General features: G+C 52.2%; 1 protein-coding gene across 2 annotated transcripts in view; it reads left to right on the top strand.

Moving 5' to 3' along the window:
* The window catches only part of DSCAML1 (DS cell adhesion molecule like 1), a 400280-nt gene that overhangs the window by 258805 nt on the left and 117854 nt on the right, over nt 1-23621 (top strand). For both annotated transcript variants that reach the window (XM_066245669.1, XM_066245662.1), the window contains exons 4-6: nt 14075-14221; nt 19942-20220; nt 22897-23172. In XM_066245669.1, coding sequence (XP_066101766.1) covers nt 14075-14221; nt 19942-20220; nt 22897-23172 — 702 coding nt within the window. The remainder of the gene's footprint in view (nt 1-14074; nt 14222-19941; nt 20221-22896; nt 23173-23621) is intronic.

Below are 23621 nucleotides of genomic sequence, written 5' to 3'. Positions count from 1 at the left end.
CCAGTGTCTCCAAACAGAGAGACAAAGGGAGGAACAGGACAAAAGAAAGAAAGGAGCACCTGGTGGCACATCTTCCGCAGCAGCTCACTAGGTGCCACGGTCCCCACTTCAGAGACCAGGAAGCCGAGGCTCGGAGGGTTTGCTGCCCAGGATTAGCCTCCAGGATTAACCCCCTGGGATCTGCAGCTCCATTCAGAGTGTATTGCCAGCCCTGGCCCGGGGGCTATAGGGTTTCAGAAGTGTGACAGGTGTCTCTAAGGAACTTGCCTTCTATTTTGGGAGTACAAGAGGGAGTCTCAGGGAGCAGGGAGGAACAACCCAAATGTGAAAGCTGAGCCCCTGCCGGTCCCTCGGGCGGAGCCAGGGACTATCTGGAAAAGGAGAGGCTGGTTGGATGGACTCTCAGGCCACCTTCCAGGAGCAGGAGTATCGAAGGGCCTTGTGGGGTACAGGGGGGAACCCCGCAGGAGTGCCCGCGACAGTACAGTACGGCAAGTAGCGTAGCAGAGCCTGGCTTTCGACTGAGCTGGCTCCAGCTTTGTGGTCCAGGGAAGATTGCTTTGAGCTCTCCAATTCTCAGCGTCCCTACCTGTTAGAGGGGGCAAAACAAGACTTGCACCCCAATAAGGCTGCAGAGAGGATTAAACAGGAAATCGTGTCGGAAAGCGTCCCTGGCACAGTGTCCGGCGCCCGTCCCCCTGTAATGAGCCTGTAGAACAGAGCGGGGATGGGCCTATGCCCGGGCCCACACCGGGGCTTGCAGTCTAGTGTTGGTGCCAGGCCTTCGGTGACTCAGTACACACCTCAGCATGGCTGTGACAAGTGCGCGCAGAAAGAGAGCAAGAAACAGAAACACTCGTTATGGGGGGAGGGGCGTCTTCTTAAGGAAAGAAGTGTAAGCTGAGCTCCAAGTGGTGGTTCAGGGTGAGCTCTGAGAAGGAGGGGCCATGAGTGTCTGGAGCAGCTGGAAAGAAGGCTCTGGGAGGAGGAGGAGCTCCTACTCTGGATGAAGGCCGGCATGTTGGAGCTTAGCCAGCGGCCAGCGAGGAGCTGGTTGGGCCCAGGGGAGGATGGTGGGCTGTGACTGCCTGATTACGGGTCTTGGTTTTTATCCTAAGAAAATTGAGAAGCCACGGATGGTTTTCAGTGCGATCTAATGTTCATTTTACAAGGATATGGCTTTAATAAGTGTAGACACAAACACACAGTAGGCCATTGATACATAGGCCCTGTGTGGTTCACACAGCGGGCCCCGGGGAGAGCGTGCTCACTGAGGAGGACGGGGCAGGGTTGGGGGCAGGGAGCTTAGCAGGAAGCAAGCTAAGCTCTGGAGTCAGAGGGATCTGCTGCCCCTTAAAGGGGGTTGTGGAGGATGGGGATCATTCGAGGGGAGGAGCAGAAGGGTGGGGTCCAGGCCTTAGAGATGCATGCTGGGCGGCAGGCTCCATCTACCTCCCCTAGGCCCCAGGAAACAGAGTCTTGCCCCCTGCGGGGTTATTGGAGTTCTGTAAAAGCAAGGCAGCTCTCCTAAATTGTAATAATAGTTATTTCTATTGCACCATGAGCATCTGACAGAGGAGCGGAGAGCTCTGAAGCCCCCCAGCGGGGAACATAAACAGTGAGGGGGACCCAGGGGAGGGGTGGAGGCTGCCACTCCTGGCTGGGCTCCGCCATGCGCAGCAGCGGCAGACTGGGAAGAAAGAGGCTTATTTCAGTACCATTATTACAGCATCTTGTTTTCATAGTTTGTTCAACAAACCCCTCTCCCTCTCCGGTCTCCCTCTCCCCCTCACCTCTCTTTTTTTCATCTTCCTCTCTCAGCAAATCCATTTAAATGCAATTCTATTCTTAAAGCGCCCCTCTCATGCATGTCTAATGAATGTCAGGGAAATGCTATTACAATGGGGCTGAGGAGGATCCGATAGGCAGTGTGTGTACAAGTCATTTGAAAGGAAGCCTGGGAGCGCTCCAGTTTTATTACAGCATAATTAGAAATAAAATCTTGTTGCAATAGGAGAATGAGAGATGTGTGCTAATCCCGTGGTGGAGGAACACAGAGATGTATTTAGAGAAAAGGACTCAGGGAGAGCAGGGAAACTATCCCCTGTTTCTCTGTACCCCCTGCACCAAGACTCTCCTGATGTTTCTGCTCCTCAAGATGGAGACGTTTCATTCTCACATCCCTGCTGTCCCCCAGCTCCCTGGGCTGACCCCTCCCGGAGCTCAGCTGCCCAAAGCAGTCAGTCTGCCAGCCCCCAGGGCACCCAGCCTGGCTCCTCCACAAATAGCCACAGCCTCCCGCCTACTTGGGCGGCCAGTTCTGGGCAGTTGGGAGGTGATGGTCAGGGTCAGCAGAACCCTGCCCTTGGAGGCTGAGGCCCAGGTCAAGTTCTGAGCCCCCCACCATGACCAGAGTTATCCATTCATTCATTCACTAATTCGTTCAGTCATTTAGCAGCTACTTACTGGCTGCCTACTACACGCCAGGCACTGTGTGGGGTATGTTCATGAACTCATGACCTCACTGAGCAGTGATGCAAAGAGGTGCAGTGGCGGGCACAGCATCATGTGCCTAGAAAAGAGAACACAGTGAACCGAATCCCTTCTGACTCTGGAGCTGGGCTTCTGGTCTGCCAGTTCCCAACACCCGGGGTCTTCCTGGGACCTCAGACCCCAACCCTCCAATAACTCCATATCCCGTAGAGCCCAAAATGCAGAGATAGAGATGGGGGCCTGATGAATCACTCTTAAAAGACAGAAATAGGCATCACTTCAGAGTTCCATGTCTTCTTCCTTAACCCTTTGCCCTCTCACTTATAGAGGTGGCTGTTCCCCTAAGTCCTCCTGGAAATGCACATGGTACACTGTGCCCATCAGGAGCCCGAGACACCAAGCCCCATCCAACCCAGCTTGGCATCATACTTTGAAGATGAACATGAGATCGTGGTGTCTTCCCAAGCTCTTGGGAGAAGCCTGTGCCAGAATGCAGGCAGGTACTTGTCACCTGCCGTACAGATGTTATTACTCTATGGAGCCTTCCTCCAGCTCTGTTCCCTGTCGAACCCAGCTTCCACATTGTCCAGCTAGCCAGGACGGGCAAAGTCTCTGGTTCTATGGGCCCCCAACAGGCTTCCGTAGCAGTGGCCCCACTACCATCCATCCAGCCTCATCATAACCCAGATCTGCCTGTTCTGCCTGACTTCAACTCCATAGGGAAGGAGCAGTGGGCTCAGAGACAGAAGACCTCTCTTGACATTTGTACTCTGATCCAGACTAGCTATGTGACCCTCTGTGCCTCAGTGTCCCTGAGTATCACACATAGTGGTAGATTCAATTTGAGTGTTTGGTAGCAGACGAGGCCCTCCTGGGGATCAAAGGCCCATTCTCAGGGTTGGTTTCCTGCCCACCTCGTCCTGGAGCAATGCCTTCCTCTTCTCTTGGCACTTGGTGCCCGCTACAGGGTGTCAGTTCAATTGCTCCCCATCTCTCACTATGAATGCAACCTGTGTGGTATACTTGGTAACCTTCAGGACCAGCTTGCCTCTGTCCTCCTCCCCATTCCTACCTTAAAGTCCTCACCCCAGTGTCTTCATAGAGCAGGGCCCACCTACAGAATCTTAGCATGTGAAGGGTTCTCAGGGAAAAGCATGTCCAAGTGAGGAATGTATTCGTTTTCTAGGGCTTCCATAACAAAACACCAGACTGTGTCTTAAACAATAGAAACTTATTTTTCATGATTCTGGAGGCTGAAAGTCCAAGACCAAAGTGCTGGCAGGCGTGGTTGTTCCCGAGCCCTCGCTCCTTGCCTTGCAGAAGGCCACCCCCCACTGTGTCCTCACATGGTCTTCCCTCTAGGCCCACGCATCCTTGGTGTCTCTCCTCTTCTTATAAGAACACAGGTCCTATTCAGTTAAGCTTCCACCCTTATAACCTCATTTAATCTGATTTTTTTGTTGTCTTTATTTTTTGTTTGTTTGTTTATTTTTTGTTTTAGCAAAGGAGAGAGAGGGGGTAGGGAAGGGAGAGAGATGAGAAGCATCAATGTGTAGTTATGGCCTTTACGTTGTTCATTGGTTGCTTCTCATATATGCCTGAACAAGGGGAAGGGGGGACTCAAACCAAGCCAGTGACCCCCTGCTCAAGCCAGCAACATTGGGCTCAATCCAGCGACCATGAGATCACGTCGATGATCCCACCCTCAAACTGGCGGCCCCACACTCAAGCTGGCAAGCCTTCTCTGAAGGTGGATGAGCCTAACCTCAAGCCAGTGGCCTTGGGGTTTCTAACCTGGGTCCCAGGTTGATGCTCTATTCACAGTGCCATACCAGTCAAGCTCAGTTCATCTTAATTAGCTCTTTAAAGGCCTATCTCCCAATGGAGTCACACTGGGGGTTAAGGCTTTAATATGGATTTTTCTGGGGACACAATTCAGTCCTTAGCAGGGAGGTCCTAGGACTTAGAGCCAGCCAGCACCGGAGCTGGGACTTGGATCCAGTTTTCCATCTCACATGCCGTGTACCTTCCTCCGCACCACGAATCTGTCCTCCGGGTCTTGGGTGGACAGCTTACAGTCCTGGAGCCCAGAGTCCAGGGGAGAGGAGATGGCTTTGGCTCCCCTCGGGCTTTTAAACCCAGGCTGCCAGGTATCCCAGTGCTGTCACTGCCGGCTGGAATAGCAGGAAGGAGTGAGAGGAGGAAGGTGCTCTGTGGAGTCAGCCCTAAATGGCTCCCTGCAGGCTGCCCTGGTGCTGGGACCCCAGACAGGGCTAATTCCTCCCAGCCAGGAGGTATCGATCACACCCCCACCCTGCCCCACGGGCACAGAGAGCCTGGGAGGAGAGGGCAGACTGCTGCTGGGGGCAGATTGCTCATTAGTCTCGTCCACAGGCTCTGAGCAGCAGTTTGACCACATTGTTTTTGTAAATCTATATTGGATAGAGCAGTTAGTGGTAACCTGTATTGATTGCAATTTCTCCTTTGGAATTGGGAGCTCCCTGGGGACCAGTCAAGGCGCTTGGAGGCTGGCATCCTGAGGCTGCCCAGGAAAATAGACTTGAACTGTGACAGGCTAAGTATCTCTTCTCTTGTAGAAAGACTGAATGATTTTTCTGACCCTGGCCAAAGCCTGGTCGTGGGGCAAAGCTCCATCCATTCCTCCCTGCCCTGTACCACCTGTTGCCCGCTGGTGCCATTCTGATGGGGTGGGGAGGGTGGGCAGAGAAGGAAACCTTTCCCTCTGCTTCTGGTTTTCCTGCTTCAGGAAGGCATCTGCCTCCAGGAGCCCAGAAGCATCTTCCAAGAAACATCTCTGCTGCCAGGGTTTGTTCGTTCAACACAGACCTATGCTCTGTGCACGTCACGTGGACACATAATATCCTGTGCTCTCACACACTTCATGTTATGGCAATAGCCCTCTTTACACCTGCACAATGCAGCAATGTCGTGACACTCTTTCACAGACACTGTCACACTGCAGAAGCCCAGGGACTGAGGGAGTCAGGAGTTAGTACCCACAACTTGGGGATGACAGAAAGGAAGTGCAGAAAAGTTATGGGATCTTCTTGAAGCAGGTCTTGAATCTCCCATCACTGACTCCAGAAACGGCGTTCCATATACCACCCATTGGAGCATACACCTCCCCAAGCTGCCAGCCACTTCTGTGTCCACTGTGATGTCCCCTGAGCCCTTGCAAGCGTACCCAAAAGTAGACATGCCCACACGTGAACTCAGATGCAGAGCCAGAGCTGTCCTGCCTGTGGTCACACCTTCCCGCTGGCATGCAGCACCTGGTCACGGCAGGATTTCTTTGCTCCCTAAGTCTGAGTCTTCCCAAAACAGAGGACTGCCTAATACCCCCCACCTCTTACTTCACTGCACACTAGCCTCCCAAGGAGCATCCTTCATCTATCCCTTGTGTCATGACTACAATGCCTCTGACGCTGTCTCGTCTCCCCCCACACTGCTCTGCTCACCCACCACGCTGGCCTGGCTAGGGAGAGGGGAGCCTCGTTTAGAAGTGGCAGAAGGCCAGGGGCCTGGTCACTTGTCCAAAAGGGGTGGGAAGGTCGGCCTCAAGAGAACTCACTGGCAAAAGCTTCTCCCAAAATACAGCATGCACTGTCCTGGGTTGGGGGAAAACTGCTCTAGATTTATATTCAGTAGACTCAGGTATGACTGGGACAAGTCTCCACCTGGGCCAGTTTCCAATCTGGAAAGCCAAAGAAGCAGCCTGTGCTTTCTGGGCTGGCGATGGCACTAGAGAGAGGGAAAGTGTAGAAGTGCCCAGCACAATGCCTGGCACATGGCACTCACTGGTTCCTGGACCTGGGCATCTTTCCTAATGAGCTTATGAAGTGATTTAGGACACTTCACCAGTCAAGCTCGGCTTTCTCTCTCTCTCAACCCAAGACAGGCTCTGCCTATGAAGGGGGCCCAAACGGGCCGGAGAGAGTAGGGACACAGCTTCAGGTCCCTGAAACAGTTCCTCCCCAGAGGCCCCAGCTACAGAGCCTCTAACACCTAAGGAGTTAATTTACCTGAAGGCAGGCGGGATGTAACCACCCAAGGCAGCTCAGGGTTAGGACTTCTTTGTCCGCAACAGGGCAGAGTGCCACCCTGCCTCCTCCACTGTACGGCACAGTGCTGGTCCGGACGCCGGCCCCTGGGATTCCAATGTGACTTCATCCTGGAATCGGTGACTTCTGTTGTTAGTGGTCTCTCCCCCAAACAAGGGTAGCATTCTGCTCTAATCCCTAAGTAAGAGGCAGGTTCAGGGAAGGACATTAGAAGACCATCCTCAGGCACCCTCTCCTTCTCCCTGGGCCCAGCTGCCCTGGTAGCCACATTTTGGGGAGCTCTTAGGAAATGTGAGTTCACTTCCTGCAGAGGACTCCCTCTGAGGATGAGTCAGCCATAGTTTAGACTCCAAATCGCCCTGCTCGTGTCGTCATCTGTGTTCATTCACTTCCCTTTTGTTAGCTCCAAACCCCAGTCTTGCTTTTAGTGTCTCAGCCTGGACTCACTGAGCCAGGGAACCAAGACAAGGATCAAAGTGGCCTAAAGGAGGGAACAGTGGCCCAAACCATTGCAGTGTGACAGTGGTGGTAGAAAAGAGACCTCCCCCAGGGTAAAGGGGACCACGGGACAGGGACCACGGGACAGGGCCCCAGGCTGGAGGTTCAGCTATCTTACTCCATTGGAGGTGCCTCCTCTGTAGCCAGGAATCATTCATTCAACTCATGCTCACTGAGCACCTACTATGTGCCAGCCACGTTCTGAAGCTGAGATACTAATATAACCCCTCGCTCTCAGGGAGAAACATCATGTGGTCTGAAAACAAAAAGTCAGGGTAAGGAATTGGGCAGGAATAAGGGGCACAGCCTAATTTTGATAGAAGAGTCAGATGAGAAGCTGGCATTTGAGCATAGACCTGAATGAGGCCAGGAGGGAGTCAAGGAAAGAGCCTTTCAGACCCAGAGAAAATGGTCACGAGCAAAGGTCCTGGCATGGAAATGAGCACATGCACCTGGTTTTCACAGCAGTACATGATCTCTAAGGGTCTGGCCACGCTGACATGTTTTAAGCTAGGAATTTATAAATTGCTGGGGGCGGGGGGGGGGACCTTATAGATGAGTCCTCTACGTCAAGTTTTTCTGCAGCCTCTACTTAAATAATCCTGGTGACAGGAAACACTACATCACAAAGACACTCATTTCAATTCTTTATAAATTTTGACTTTTTAATTTTTTTCATTTTAATTGTGGTAAAATATACATAACATAAATTTTATCACCTTAAACATTTTTAAGTGTTAGGTTTTAAGTTCAGGAACGTTTCAGCTCAGTTTTAAGTTCAGTTTCATCTTGCAAAGCTAAAACTTTGTACTCATTAAACAACAACTCCCCATTTCCCCTGCCCCAGACCCTGGCGGACAGCATTCCACTTTCTGTCTCTATGACTTTGACCGTTCTCAGTACCTCACGTAAGTGCAATCATACGATATTTGTCTTTTTGTGACTGACTTATTTCCCTTAGGATCATGTCCTTAAGGTTTTGTGTCAGAATTTTCTTCCTTTCAAGGCTAAGTAATAGTCCATGCTTTGTATAGACCACATTTTTTTATCCATCGATCAGCGGACACTGAGTTCTTCCATCTCTTGACTGCCGTGAATAATGCTGCTGTGATGGGTATGCAAATACCTTTTTCAAGGTCCTGCCTTCCCTTCCTTTGAGTATATTCCCAGAAGTGGAATTGCTGGATCACATTGTAATTCTATTTTTAATTTTTCAAGGAACCTCCATACTGTTTTAATCTTGACTTTGGAGTGCTCAAAAATAACTGTTTTTTAAAAACCTAATCGGATATAGTAGAAATAAATGATAAGCAGTGGTAAGAGTTAGGCCAGATGTTGAAACATTCAGAAATGGGAGTGGGTTAATCTGGAAGGCTTCCTGAAGGAGGTAAATTTAGAGCTGGGATCTGACTTTTCTCATGAGTTTCCTCATGAGCAAAATGAAGATCAAACTGCCTCAGCGTTTGGGGAAATTTTATTTGTTCACCCATTCCAGAAATATTTATGAAGTGCCTGTTCGGTTACTGCCACTGTTTCCACACTGAGTGGAGCGGGAAAGCACTGGAGGGTCCGAGCCAAGGGGCTGTGTGATGTGACTTCGGTTGTAAAGCGTCATTCTGCCTGTGTGTTGGGAGCAGGTGGAGGAGGACCTGGGGCAGAACCACGGAGGCCAGGTGGGAAGCTGCCCGCCCTGCTTCATGCGGTGACTTCCCTCCCTTGCTCGAGGCTGGAGTGGGGTCTGTCTAGTGCACAGCCTCCCACTCACACTCAGCTCCCCTCCTCTGCCTGGCCCTTTGCCCACCAAGCTTACCCTCGCCTCCCTGACAGCAGAGAGGGAGCCCACCCCCCAGAGGACAGCATCTCTCTTCCCAGCCTTCAGGACTCGCCAGGAGCCCCCAGGTTTCTGTCAGTTCTACATCTTTCCATGGCTCCTGCAGTTCTAGGAGGTCTCCAAGGCCCATCTCTTCCACCTTTTAGAAAAGAAAAAAAGCAGGAAAGATGCTGTGGTCTCCCTGAGCACCTGTGTGCAGGGCTGCCAGCTTGCCAAGAAAGGCCTCCTCTGTGTCCATGCTCTGGAGGAGGAAGCGGAGAGCTGGAAGTCTGACCACCAGGAGGCGCTGAGAACCCCCGCCACCCTGGCCCCCACCTCCCTGAAATGGAGCAACCTATGCAGACATTTAATGAGCACCACCCACATGCTGGGGGCTTCCACATGCCACACTTCACCTAGTCCTCCCAACAACTCCGTCCTGCTGATTATTCCCCTTTTCCCAAGGGCACAAAGGGACTCAGAAAAGTTTGGTGCCATTATAGAGACATCAACTGTCAGTGTGAAGAGGCCTTACATGTTTATTGCATGTAAGGCCTTATCCATTGCATCACCCAAAAAAGACTTTCAAAAATAGTGATTCCCAGACCACACCCCTAGAGATGCTGAGTTTAATTTTAAAAGCTCCTTAAGTGATTCTAATGTATAAGCACAGGTTAAAAACACACAGCTAATCAAACTCCCCCCCTCTTTTTAAGAATGGGTCAGTTCAGGGCCTGAGAGATGCCTGGACTTCCTTATGGTCACCTTGTGTTGGCTTCCTGGGGCTGCATTGACAAATACCACAAACTGGCAGCTTAAAGCAACCAATAGAGGTGCAGTGTGTCACAGTTCCAGAGGCCAGAAGTCCAGACTCAAGGTGTGGGCAGGGTGCACTCCCTCTGCAGGCGTTAGAGGAGGACCCTGCTTACTCCGTGTATCTTCTGGGCTTGCTGGCAGTCCTTGGCATTTCTCTGCTTGTGGGTGCATCACTGCCCATCTTCACATGTCCATGTGTGTGTGCGTGTGCACACGCATGCACATATGTGTGCATGCATCTGTGCTGAAATTTCTTTCTTCTTATAAGGACATAGTCAAATTGCATTTAGGGCCAACCCTGATCCAGTAAAAGCTGCTCTTAGCTTGATTACATTTGCAAAGATCTCATTTCATTACAGTCACGTTCACAGGCTCTGGGTGGACATTCGTTTGGGGAAATGCTATTTAAGCCAGTACCTACCCCATCCTTTGTGGCAGAGCCAGAACTCCATCCCAGTCTTCTAGGATCATCCTGGCCTTGCCCTGCACACCTGGTGGCTTGGCCCTCTTCATCTTTCTCCTCTCACTAGTGGCTTCCATTGAGCCCCCTCCCCATCCTTCATCAGCCCTGGCACGGACAACCACACCCTTCCTGGTGGGCGGATGTTGTCTTCTTAATGCAGAGTTGCACAGGGTAAGACTTCTCCATGGAGCCCACTCCAGGACGTAGGGTGCTCCATAAAAACTTGATAAATTGAGTCAAAGTGAATTGAATAAATGAGTAGTAGTTCACGAGGTAATGAGGATCCCCACTGAACAGAAGCAACCAAGCAGAAGCTGGCTGACCATATGTCCCTGTGAGAGGTGCTGTTATTCTAGGAGAGTCGGAGCCTTGGAAGAACACAGGAAGAAGACTAATGGTCTGGCTCTGCCATTTATTAGCTGTGTGACTGTGGGCGGGTATTCAACCTCTCTGTGCTTTGGTGAGTAATATACTATTCATTTCAAAGGGTTGTAGGGATTAAATGATGTAATGTTTGTAAAGCCTTTGGCCTAATGTATAATCAGTGCTCAATGAATATTTAGCTTTTAAAAGGATGGGCCTGCTCTTGATCACCAGGAAGAGGGATGCAGAAACAAGCTGGAGTGTTCCTAGTAATAATTATTATAAAAGGAGGAAAAATGTATTAAGCACACACAGTACTTCTCTGGTCATAGGTGTGTTCACAGATGAAACCGCAGCCTTTGAAGGGTGACAGTCAGGCGGCACCCATGGCAGAGTCCACATTTAAATACAGTTCTATGTCCTAGCCTAGAGCCTAAGAGGAGGGGGCCCTCTGATTATACCCATGGGACATTATTGCCATCTAGCACCTGTAGTCCCTGACCACCCAATGCCATTAGAACCCCCCAATTATGGTGTCCATCAAAAATGGTCCCAGATACACATTTTTGATTGGCCTCAGGATGGGGGGCTAGACACAGAGGTCCTGATTGCCACTCTGTCCTCCCTGCAGCTGGACCCAGCTTGCCCCAAGGAGAAGGAGCCCAGATGTGGAATAGCAGCTCCTCTAACCATCCCAGGGATGGCTGGTCCCATTTGGGTGAGGAGCGTTGCTGGCAGACTGCCAAGGAGGCCTGCAGACACCGCCTTGGAGGCCAGCGCTGTCCTGGAGCCCTGGGCGTTCAAACCCTCCCCAGCTGGCTGTGAGTCCTCCTCTCTCAGCACTGCATGCCGCTCACTCCGAGGGCCTCCGGCTCCCTCCTTCCCCAGCAGGGCCCATCGTCTGATGCTCATCAGACATGCAGAACTGATGTTGCACAGGTCCCCCCCCAGAGGGGATTAGCATAGCACCCCTGATTTCTCTCCCCCTCGCTGACTGCACCCCCCTGGCTGTGGCCTGCCTTTGTTTCAGGAGGAGCGATACACTGTCTAGAAACGTTACTGCAATTAAATATGCACAAGAAGGGGGGAAGGGAGGGGGAAATGAGGACAATGAAGGATGTGAAACATCAGATGCTGCAGCTGCTTGTTACTATAGAAACCTCAGCTCCCCACCACCATCACCACAGCACCCCTTCCTAGCTTAAAATTCCGGTGGGGCCGATCACGCTGTGGTCCTGGAGTGCAGGGACCATGGAGTCCTAGCTGTTCAGCCTGGAGCACCTGTGGGCTGATGGGGTTGACTTGGGGTCTTTCCACCACCACCACCCCTGACGCTGGTCCTTCTGATTGGCACTAACCCCCTCTAGTAGGTCTGTGTTCCAGTCCCAGTTACATAATAAATGACAGGAGAGCTTCCGCATTTGACTTGGGGATGTCACAACATGGAGACAATAACGGCACATTCAGAGTCTAATGGGGGAGCCAGGCTTTCTCTGCTTCCTCAGGGTCCTCTCCAGCTGCTGGCGGCACAGCTTGGCTTCCTCTCACTTCCTTCTCATCTCTGACCCTCAGCGCTGCACAGTCTGCACAGGGTGGTCTGTGTGTTGGAGGGGGTGGGGCCCACTAACCCCGGGGGCCCAGAAGACTGGCAGGCTGCCAGACAGCCAAGTCTTTATTTATGGAGAATCCCAACAAGGTGGCACACAGCAGGGCTCTGTATGAAGTTCCAGGCGTGGGCCCCACAGAGCCACGCGTCAAAGGGTGGAGAGAGAGGAAATGGCCTAGCAGTGGAGACTGTGAGGGAGCGTGTCATCCACGCAGGTGTAGGCTGGTTCTGTAGGGCTCCGGTAAGTAAAACCATGACTCATGGAGGGAGCTACAAGGAGACCTATTGTGATCAAGGAAGATCTATGTAAAAGTCTGAGCTATCGACTCTGGGATGGGTTCCTAAGCGAGGTAGTAAGCTCCCCAGCCTGGGAGATATTCAAATGAAGGCTGGTGAACCTTTGCCAAAGATGTGGTCAAACACAGCTTTTCAAACTTGCAGTTCCATAGCCTATCTTGTCGGAAAGTGTCCTTTGGTGAGGGCCCCATCTCCAAATGTCAAGATCTTGAACTTGTGCTCAGAGGGGTGGAACACCACAGAATATTCCTAATAAGAGGGTGAGCCAGTATCAGAGCTTCTGTCATTGGTTGAGGGGGCCACCCAGCCCCCAGGTGGGAGGAGCCTGGCCTCTAAATACTCAGATGGAAGGGCAGGAAGCCACCCAGTGTGTCTCCCTGTAAAGCGGGAGGTACCGCTGCCAGCAGGCCCTTCCCTCTCACCCCCCTTCTTTAAATCATTATCTCTGATTCCAGCTCCCCTTTCCAGTGGAAATGGAGCCTCAGGTCTTCCAGGCTGCCTGGGGAAGAAGCTAAGCCCCCAGAGAGCAGACAGAGGGACCCAAAGTGAGGTTCTCAGTCTCAGCCTGACTGGGTCTCAGGTGCGAGGACACTGACATGAGCTGAGGGAGGCCCCAAGCCAAATGCAAGCCCCACCCCAACTCTCACGTTCACATGCTCCCCTTTTGAAATCAACCCTGATGAACTCAGTTCAGGTTTTGCCTTAGAATCCCGGACAAGAAAATCCGCTCCATATCTGAGTGGGGTCTTGTGTCAAAGTCAGCAAAATGGGTGTGCTACTGCTGCCTGTCTCTCGGACCTGCTGTCACGTCCGGACAGCCGGTGGAGGGGCAGGAGAAGTCAAATGCCGTGACTGTGCCTTTGCCGGGTACAGAATGGGAGTTCGAGAACTGGTTGTTGAGTGATTATCGTTTATCTGTTTCTCCACGTCCCAGTTCCTAATGTAGCTTAGCCTCAGTGGTTGTTTGTTCCGTGAATAAATTATTAAAATTGCAAGAAAAAGATTGAGGCTCGTGCTTAGTTCAGTGCAGAGGGAGAACTGGGAACCAGAGGCCTGAGTTCCAGTCCACTTACTGGCTGTATGACCTGAAAATGGAGATGACACCTCACACAGTTATAAGAACAGAGAAGCAATGATTATGAAAGATCTTTATAAACTCTTAGAACGAGGTAAGGCAAATGAGAATTACTATTCACTAAGTGAGCACTTACTGTGTACCAGAAACTTTGTTTTTTTTTAATTCTTACATCCACTAGATGAGGTATTATTTGCACCTCATTGTACAGGTAAGTCTCGGAGAGGTTAAGCAACTTTCTCAAAGTCACACAACTATTAAAAGGAAGAATCAAATTGGACCCCAGATCTCGTCTGACTCTAAAGCCCAATGTCTTTCTGTAAAACTCTGAAGCATTTATACTTAAAGGAGCACTTCCTGTAATTTCTACTTGTTTGCATATAGAAAACCCTCATCTTTTGGAGATACTACCCTGCTTTTGAGGCTGCACCAGCTTCACCCTCTTGTGCCCCCATCACTTCCCCTGCCTGGGCAATGGTCCTAGCCTGAAGAAGGCCAGCTGCAGGCCGATTGCCTCTGGTGGTATGCCCAGAGAGGGGAGTAATGAACTGTGTTCTGATTGTGTCTCCAGAAAACAGGTTTTTTATTACTTACCACGGCGGGCTATACATCTCTGACGTGCAAAAGGAAGACGCCCTCTCCACCTACCGCTGCATCACCAAGCACAAGTATAGTGGGGAGACCCGGCAGAGCAATGGGGCTCGCCTCTCTGTGACAGGTAGGTGAGAGAGCTGGGGGGGGGGGCGGTCCCCAGCCCATGCTGGCACTGGGCATGTCGGCACCGGGACCAGGGAGTCTCAGAGATGATTAAAGGACAGGTACAAGAACCACTGGGGCAAACCTTGTCTGAGTTTTTTGGGGGGTGGCCTTCATATGAGGACTCCAAAAATAAATTATTTGTAGGAGTCTGTGCCTGAGGAAGGTTAAATCCCCTAAAGAACTATGTTACTATTTATCAAACAATGAGAGTTATGAAATCAATCCTCTCTCTCTCTCTCTCTCTCTCTCTCTCTCTCTCTCATGCACACATACACATATGCACGCCTTTGCTGCCAGGAAGCTCAGAGATCAAATCTGATACTCAAACACAATAATGATTGGATTTGATTAGATTGAATTAGGGAGGTTTTTTAAATTTCCTTATGTCTCTAAGTATTTTTTAATATCCTATTTTATCCACTTATAAGTGCATTTCTATCTTTTGTTATAGCCTACCTCACAACATCTAAAAAGTAGGCAGAACATAATTTGTAAGTAAAAATATTTCTAAATTAAAGGATTCTTATTCTGGAGTGATATATTATAGCTTCTTAAGGAGGGACGGGAGCTAATATTTATTGAATCTGCCTCCTAGTGCCAGAAACTTGACTCATGTGTCATCTGTTAGGCACCCTAAGAACCTTGTGAGGTGCTCGCTGCTCTTCTTATTTCTACAGCTGAGAAACCCAGATCTCAGGGAAGCCAAGCGACCTGCCCCAACTGTTTACCAGTGGGAGGCACAGCCAGAATTCACACTCTGACCCCAGAGTCCTCTAGCTGCCGGCCCCCGCTCCCATGGAAGGGCCAAGGGGACACCATGCCGCTGTCTCAGTCATAGAGTAAGACAGGCACATGGGCTCTTCAAGGGAGGCATTCTGGAAGAGTGCCTTTCAAACTCTCTCAGCAGCAATCCACAGAGACCGTTTTTGCTATTGCCCCCGCACTGCACGCTGGCATTACCTACCACATGCCTTGTGAGACACTCTCACCTTTTCTATTCTATTCTATCCCATTTCAATTTGTCTACGTGCTGGTCACAACTTCACACCAAATGGATTTAAAACTTCCTAACGGTTTGTGACCTGCCGTTTGAACATTTCTGCTCCTGAAGAGATGGGATCAGAGTGGCATTAGGAAGGAGGCTGAGCTGATGCTAGTCAGAACTCCTGGGTTTGCAGACTGGACCCGCCAAATCATGTGGTGACCACTCTGATGCTGAGTGCCACTGATATTGTGTGGTTTGGTGAGGACTACCCTAACCAGCAGATGACTCTTTCCAGATCCCCTCTCATTTGCCTAATCTATTTGTGGGCAAGACCAAGAGAACAGGAGCCAGGAGGGCAGGAGCAGGCTATCTGATTCCTCCTAGTGTCTCCAGTGCCTAGCCCTATACTCACATGGATGCTGAGTAAATATTTATGAATCAACCAATGCCGAGGGCAAGAGAATGCTGCTGCACTGTGCAGCTCCATCTTTGTGGCTAGACTTTGGAATCTGCCTCTCACTTCCCAAATCTGTCCTAGTGGTTCCATTCCAAATTGCAGGGGCTTGTCTGTAGGGTGCGCTTTGCTCTCATTTGCATTCTATTTGCATGCTGCTCATACACTGTGGGAAAGGCACAGAAACCCCACCTCCTGCAGCAGGCCTGCTCTTTTCCCCTCGCAAATATGTAGCCCCTTCATCCTACTAATTTCACCTCTACTTTGGGGGGGGAATAGGCAGGTGTCTCCCAAAAGAGATACTCTTTAAAGCCGAGAATATGCCAACCCTTCTCCTTCTGTTCTTTAATGCCCACCAGGTGGGCAAGGAATGAGAGATGGCACCCATAGACTCTGATATAAAGCCCACATAAATTGAAATAAGGAGAGGAAGCAGTCTAGACAGACATAGAGGAGAGGCACAGGCACAGAGAGAAAAAGACAGAGCTCACAGAGAAAAGGGATCTAAAGGGAAAAACAGAGAGCTGAAGGAAGGGGACAGAGGGGAGCCCAGGGGAAGGGCCCCAGTGAATGACATGGGGTCTGACGTGATGTGACAAGGCCATCTGCAAGCTGCCTGTCTTGGCAAAAATGCAACTGATAGTGGAGCAAGGCAATGCAAAGGGGAATTGGGGTATGGGTGCGTGTCAGACGTCAGCCTCCAGCCCCACTGGCCCTCCTCTCCAGCATTTCAGATCCCCGCCCAGATCGAGGGTGTGGTCGGTTCCAGGGATTGCCAGTTTCAGCTGAGATGTTTCACTCTTTATGGCCAGAGCCCCGTGAGCTCCTGGGGCTGGTGACTGAAAAGGGAGTGGTCCCTCCCTAGCCAGAAGCCCTGGGACAGCAGCTGGACTCCAGGGATGAGGAGATGCAGCTGCTGTTTCTTGGCGGAGGCACTTGGTGGCTGAGAGGATCTGAGCCTGGCACACCCCCCGGGGATGGCCACTCCTCCCGCTCCCCAGGCCCAAAGGCAGGAAGAACAGGTGAGGACGATGCAGGGGCAGAAAGGTGCAGATGGTTATTTGATGAGGGCCGTGGCCATAGCTGAAGTCTCTCTAGTCCTCAGGAAGTGTTTGATAAAGTAAGAAGGAGGGAAGGAGGAAGGAAACAGTGACATAAATCAGGCCACACTTTCGATCTTAGCTGCTCAAGTTATGCAACCTACCTGGCACAAAATAATGTCTCCCAACCTCAGCTTCCGCCTCTGTAGAATGGGAGTGACAAGTATACACTCCACTGCATTGCTGTGGAAATGCGATAGGGTCCTGGACGCAGAAAGCTTAGTGGAGTGCCTGGCGCAGGAAGCACCGGAGAGGGAGTAGCTGCTGCCTTTATGATGGTGGTTATTTCTATTCCGATGTTGCTGGTTATTATTCCTACTATGTTTCCAAAATGTTGGGGGTGGGGAAGCAACTTTCATTTTCTTTTTGTATTTTCCAAAGTAGAGGAGGCAGTTGTAAGAATAATCTGAGTCCCCTAAAACACACCCTAACAATAACCATCCCATGAATCTAGGTGCTTTCTGGCGTGTTACCTCTGTGAACTAGGCATTATCATCTGCATTTGTAACAGAGGAAACCAGTAGCCAGAGAGGCTGAGACCGGAACAGGGTTCCCCAGTTCATGGAGTCCAGAGCCAAGTGCGGAAGCTGTGTCTGGGGGTGTCCGTTCCAGACAACACTATTCAGCCGACTGGGGAGGTTCCAGCAGCCTCCCCAGGCACCCTGATGCCCCCAGCCCGGCCCAGCACCCCTGGAGAGTTCTGAGGCCCAGCCATCTGTCTCCCCAGCCCCATGCTGGCCCTGGCAGTGCCCGGTCCCCCTGGGCTGTCACAGCACACGCCACCGCACTTCCCTTCTGCTCCAGAGTAATGAAAGAGGGCTCTTTCCCTCAGAATTTAATTTCACGCCTGAGACTCGGTGATTAATTCCCCCCCACACCCCACCCCTTCTTCCACAGCCCTGTCAGCCCCTCTGCTTGTAAATTCCGCGGTGTGCCACAGAATTTGTGTGTTTTGCATCAATTAAGTGTCACATTGAGTAATTTTTCCCTGGCACAGGGTTTGTTTATCCCAAGCATTCCCACAGGGTGGTGAGGGGTGAGAGCCTCAGAAACTGGCAGGAGGGGGGAAGCCCCCAAATCGTAATTGCCCGCACATCTGCATGGTGATTTAGGGTCCGTCAAACTCCCTGACATACACTTGCCACTGCTGTCAATCACAACCTTATGAGATCTGAGGCAGCCCTATCACCTCCACTTCATGTGCAGATGAGGAAGCAGGCTCTGAGAGCTCAGAAAACTCACTCAAGGTCACACAGTGACCTGTGACCCAGGCAGACTTGCAACTGGATCTCTTGAGTCCCCAAGTCTGAAGAGCAGTGCAATGTGGGAAGGGAGCAGAGTCGTCTACAAAGCCTTTTCCCAGGGAGGAGGATTGCTAGCCCAACTCCTCTCCAAGAGAGATGAGCTGAGGACAGAGGGGATTTCCCATGAGCCAAGGAGGCCCCGGGGGGGGGGGGGGTGAGGAGGCAGCCACTCGAGCAAAACTTAGTATTAGGTGATTCCATCTCAACCTCATTTACTGAACCAGGTATGAGGAGAACTGGTTTCTGATATCAGCTCTGCCAACTGATCCTGGGCAGATCACTGCACCTCTCTGGTCTCAGGATCTCATTGACGTGTGCCCTCCAAGGTCCCTAAGCCAACTCTACTCATGCGTGAGCCTATAAAGTTCTGCAATGTGGGAAAAGCAGCCCACCGGACTGCCCATGCCTGAGGGCTCCCACTGATCCTCCCTTGGTCATCAGTGGTTCCACCACACCAGGCCTTTTCTGGGCCAGGCAGGGAGACACAGCAGCAGGTCAGCACTGCCCAAGACGTTTGCAGTCTCCCAGGGAAGCGGGTGCAGGGTCCCTGCCAACTGCTGTCTCCCTTCTGAGGAGAGAAGTGGGGTGGCTGGGGGGGAGGAAGGATCCTCTCTTCGCACTGTATTGTAGACCCGTCTTTGCTTTCTGAAGTTTTGTTATGTGTATATATTACACTTCCAATTTCTTTTTCTGTAAAAAGAAAAGGTTGTTTGAAAATAAAGTTAAGAAAAAGGAAACGATGGGAGTTTAGTGAGAGTGACTTGGGGGAGTTGTCCAGGGGGTGACATTTAAGCTGGTCTGTGAAGGATGAGTAGGAGCTGGCCACGCAGAGCAGGCGGGGTGGGGGACTGTGAGGTGACAAGCATGCCATGGTGGGAGACTGTTGGGATGAGAGGCTGTAGAGGGACATGCAGACAGGCTTGACTAGGGGCCTGGCTGGAACTACCCACAGAAGTCCTTGGAGTGCAGGATAAGAAGCATGGGCTGTACCGTGGTGATAAAGGGGAGCCTGTGGAGGTTTGCAGCAGGGGGAGGTCCCTAGTGGAAAGGGAGCCCAGGGGGTGAGAACGGGACTAAGAGAGCAGCTGGAGCACCACTCGGGAGGGGACGGCTATCACACACAGACTCTCACCTACACAGGCCCTGTGTCCTCTGCGGGTTAGGGCTATAGATCCTGCAGTCACTGGTCGCTCTTGGTTTGGGAAAGTGAAATAGTGGGTAATTGCTGGGGGTGGTGAGGCTGGTTTGCAGAGGGCTTCACTTCCAAGTCCCTCTGGACGTGGATGGAAATGCGTGGGTCATCTCCTAGTCTGCCCAGCGTGCTGGTGTCTAGAGACCGGACAGGGCAGGCCAATTGTTCCCCCATCCTCAAGGGGCACCCACAAGCCAGGCTGAGGCCCAGACCAAGACTTCCCAATAATAACAAACCCAAGATGTCAAGATTCTTACATTCCAGGGACTCACTGCGCCTGAATCTGGGCCAGACAACAGGGACTATTTGTGCGAAAGAGTTGTACACATTCTCTCCCTCTGAGCCTTATGCTCTTTCTTCACTCTTCCCATCTGTCTGTCATTCTAGCCTAGTCTGCCTGCCATAGCCTGCCCTCCCCCAGCCCCTGTTCCCCATCCTGGCTCTCGGGGGGCTCCGTCCAGCCTGAGTAGGAGAGTCTGGGCCAGAGCCAGGGCTCAGGAAGACACCGAGCTGCCCGCACTGAGCACTGCTTGCTCTGGGCACTGGCGCACTGCAGACTCCTGCTCCGGGTGCTTGCCTTCCTCCCCCACCTCCACTTCCCTCAACACAGGCCTGCAGGGCCACTGACGCTCTCTGCCTTCCAGATCCCGCCGAGTCAATCCCCACCATCCTGGACGGCTTCCACTCCCAGGAAGTGTGGGCCGGCCACACCGTGGAGCTTCCCTGCACAGCCTCCGGCTACCCCATCCCTGCCATCCGCTGGCTCAAGGATGGCAGGCCTCTCCCGGCTGACAACCGCTGGACCAATCACATCACAGGGCTGACCATCAGTGACCTGCGGACTGAGGACAGTGGCACCTACATCTGTGAGGTCACCAACACCTTTGGCTCAGCAGAGGCCACAGGCACCCTCACGGTCATCGGTGAGCAGGGAAGGCTGCTCTTTCAGCCCTGTCCTTGAGAGTAACCGCTAAGAGCCCCACACTGTGATAGGGAAGGGCATGGGGCAGCTGCACCTGCCTGTGGCCGGCCCCGGGGGGTCATCTCCTGGTTGGGAAAGGCAGCTTAGTGTTCTGGGAAAGCCCTGGGTTTGGCTCTGGCATTATTGGATAGTAACTGACTTTGGGCAAATCATAAACAATGACCATCACCTCCACGTTCTTTTCTATAAAATGAGATAGTGATCACAATCTTCTTACCTCCCAGATGTGACCATGAGGGTGATGGTAACAAAGTTGCGGGGTTTCTTGGCTTGTTGAAAGAGATAGTGTCTACACTAAAGTAAACATGCTAGTGTAAATCCACTAGAGAGAACATATATGTCCCAGCAGAGGCGACATTCAGAATATTTAGCAATAATTGATAGGGGCCCTGATCAATCTGGTCAGACACCGGGTGTACACAACCAAGTCATCCTTTCCAGGATGTGCCTATGGGTATTAACACTGATCTTTCCTGTCCCTCCCCGTCTCAGAGCCCCAGAGAGGCTCACGGTCCAGAGAGGCCATGTGGAGCACAGGAGGCCTTAGTAGCAGGCCCCTGCTACTGTTGAGCCGCTGGGTGGTGAAGGAAGGACAGGAAGAGGGGAGGATGCTAGGGGGAGAGCCCTGGAGGAGCATTCATGAGACGAGGGGCATCCTCTGCCCCCACCCCAACCCAGTCCCACCTTCCATCGACCCAGCCTCAGATTCCCCATCTGTGAAATGAATCGGCCCTTCTAGCTCTGGCATCCACAGTCTGACTCTGAGTTTTCTGCTCTCTGGACAGCAGGGAAGAAGTTGCTGATAGTGGGGCTGGCATTCAGAAACCCTCAGGGGACCTCACTTCTGTGGGACAGCAATAGCCTGAGTCCCTGAATATTGTCCCTGATGATGTCATGAGGATCATTCAACCTGGGCAGTGGAAGGAGGCCATCCAGAGGTTATCCCAACCCCAATGTGCAGAACAGTTCCCTCTGCCACCTACCACCATCTCATGAGCATAGAGCTGTGGGTCATAGACCCTTGTGTGGACCAGAGAACCCAGCCTCTCCTGGGATGGCCTCCTGGGCTGGGTGTCCTGCCACCTTCAGCCCAGATGCGGGCCCAGTCTCCTCCCCACAGTTAAGGAAGGGGTCCTGACGGTCGGACTGTGTTTCTCTGCAATGCTGAGAAGAGGCTCTCCCCGTGCAACTTCACTGTGGCACTCGGGGTTATGTCCTGACCTGTTCCCTGAGACAGGGCATGTGTGAGTATGAGAGTGAGTATGATTGTGTGTGCGTGTGTGTGTGCAGCAGGAGGGTGGCAAAGAGGGTGAAGGTAATATTAGATCAAATAACTTTGGACAGTGCTTAATGCAAGAAGTGAGATACCAACCCTGGTCCTTCTTCCTGCCTGCTCTACTGTGTCGGGCTTGTCTGTAAGAGAGGAACCTCCTGAAGCCAGGCTTTCAGCATTGTAACCTAAGCACCTGCATCATGCACTGTCATTCTCAGAGCATTTTGGGGGGCTCTTTCTGCTCCCCAGTCGCGGCACCATTTGGTTGCTCCGCTACTGCCCACCATGAAGGCTGGAACACCCACTAGTGGGCGGGAGGGAGCAGGTTGACCACCACTGCAAAAGTGGGCGGTTTTTATAAAAAGGTTCGCCATCACGGGTCTAGAGGCAGAGACAGACACAGAATCGATTAAAGACCATGTGCTTAACATGGTGTTCATTATACCCAGGGAGGCCAGAAGAAGCATCCTGAGAAGGAGTGGTGTCCAGGAAGGCTTCCTGGAACAGGTGACACCTGAGCTTAGTGTGGAGGATGAGTAGAAATTAGGTAAAGGGGGCAAATAACACTCTAGGCAGAGGCCCCGGGACAGGCAGCAGCCCAGCACATGCATGAACTATGGGCACATAGAGCTCTAGAGCCTGTTCCTGAGACAGGGCCAGTCCCCACAGCCTTGAAGCCCTCAGATGCCATGCCAGGTTGCTGGGCACTGTGGAAGTTCTGAACAGGGCAGTGGCTGGCTGCAGCATGGAGTACAGAAGGAGGGACGCAGGGAGAAGGAGGTCAGGGAAGAGCTTCCCTCCCGGGCTCAGGCGGGGAACTGTGGGTCTGCAGCGGGGCTGGAGTGGTGCAGGTGAAGAGCAGAGATGGATGGTGCGTATAAAAGAAGTTGGATTCACAGAAGGCAGTGATTGCTTCTCTGTATGGTTCTGCGAGAGGTGTGGCCAGGCCCAGGGTGCCTCCCTGGTGCCTGGAGAGCGTGACAGGAAGGATAAGGAGCCGGTCAAGCTCCCATCCAACTTAGGAGCTGAAGAGAGCTTCACATCCCACCTGAGCTAAGGGCACCCATCCAGAAAGCACAGACCATCAAACAAGAGGTGCAGAGGCATCTCATGGCCTGACCCTGCCATTTAACAGATGAGCAAACTAAGGCTTAGAGAAGGGAACTCACCAGTCCCAGTCCCCCCTCACCTCCCTTCACCCTCCAAGGAGGCTAGAGACAGAACTAGGGCCTCCTGGCTCCCAGGGCCTTTTAGGATCACCTCCAGCCACACTCGCCCACACTAAGCCCTTTTTCTCTTTATTTCCTCCCTTGTTTCCCCTTACCTCTCCCTGGCCTGGCCCAGAACCTCTTCATGTGACCCTGACACCAAAGAAGCTAAAGACTGGCATTGGCAGCACGGTCATCCTCTCCTGTGCCCTGATGGGCTCCCCCGAGTTCACCATCCGCTGGTACCGCAACACGGAGCTGGTACTGCCCAACGAGGCCATCTCCATCCGCGGGCTCAGCAACGAGACCCTGCTCATCACCTCCGCCCAGAAGAGCCACTCGGGGGCCTACCAGTGCTTCGCCAGCCGCAAGGCCCAGACCGCCCAGGACTTCGCCATCATTGTGCTTGAGGGTGAGTCGGGCAGCCAGCGCGGAGGGGCGGTTTCTGGATTCCCAAAACCCTGCCGGGAGGTGTCCCACCCCAGGTGCACTCCCTCCCTTCCTGATAGAAAACATGCCCCCGGCTCCTCCCACACAGCAAGCAGAAGCCTGTCTTAGTTAGTGTTACCTATTTTGCAGTTGAGGAAATTGAGGTTGTGGTCACCTCTCCAAGGTCAAGTGACAGCCAGTTCAGAGCAGAGACATAAAAAATGTGTCTGGCTGAAAGGGCAGAGAGTGGAGCAGGTGGGACTCCCAGAAGCAGAGAACACAGAGCAAGAGGCAGAGGCGGAGCCGAGGCAGTGACCTGTGGGCGGTCCCAGGCTCTGCCAGGCACCAGCTCTCCCCGGTTTCAGATGAGGGTCTCCCCAGAGATGGCCAGGGGCTGGATGGAGTCTGGCAGAATGTTGAGTTATCGTCAGC

This window comes from Saccopteryx bilineata, chromosome 1, assembly GCF_036850765.1.
Source record: "Saccopteryx bilineata isolate mSacBil1 chromosome 1, mSacBil1_pri_phased_curated, whole genome shotgun sequence".
NCBI classification, from domain to species: Eukaryota; Metazoa; Chordata; class Mammalia; order Chiroptera; family Emballonuridae; genus Saccopteryx; species Saccopteryx bilineata.
The sequence above is the reverse complement of the archived record's forward strand: the minus strand, read 5'-3'. Positions and strand labels throughout refer to the sequence as shown.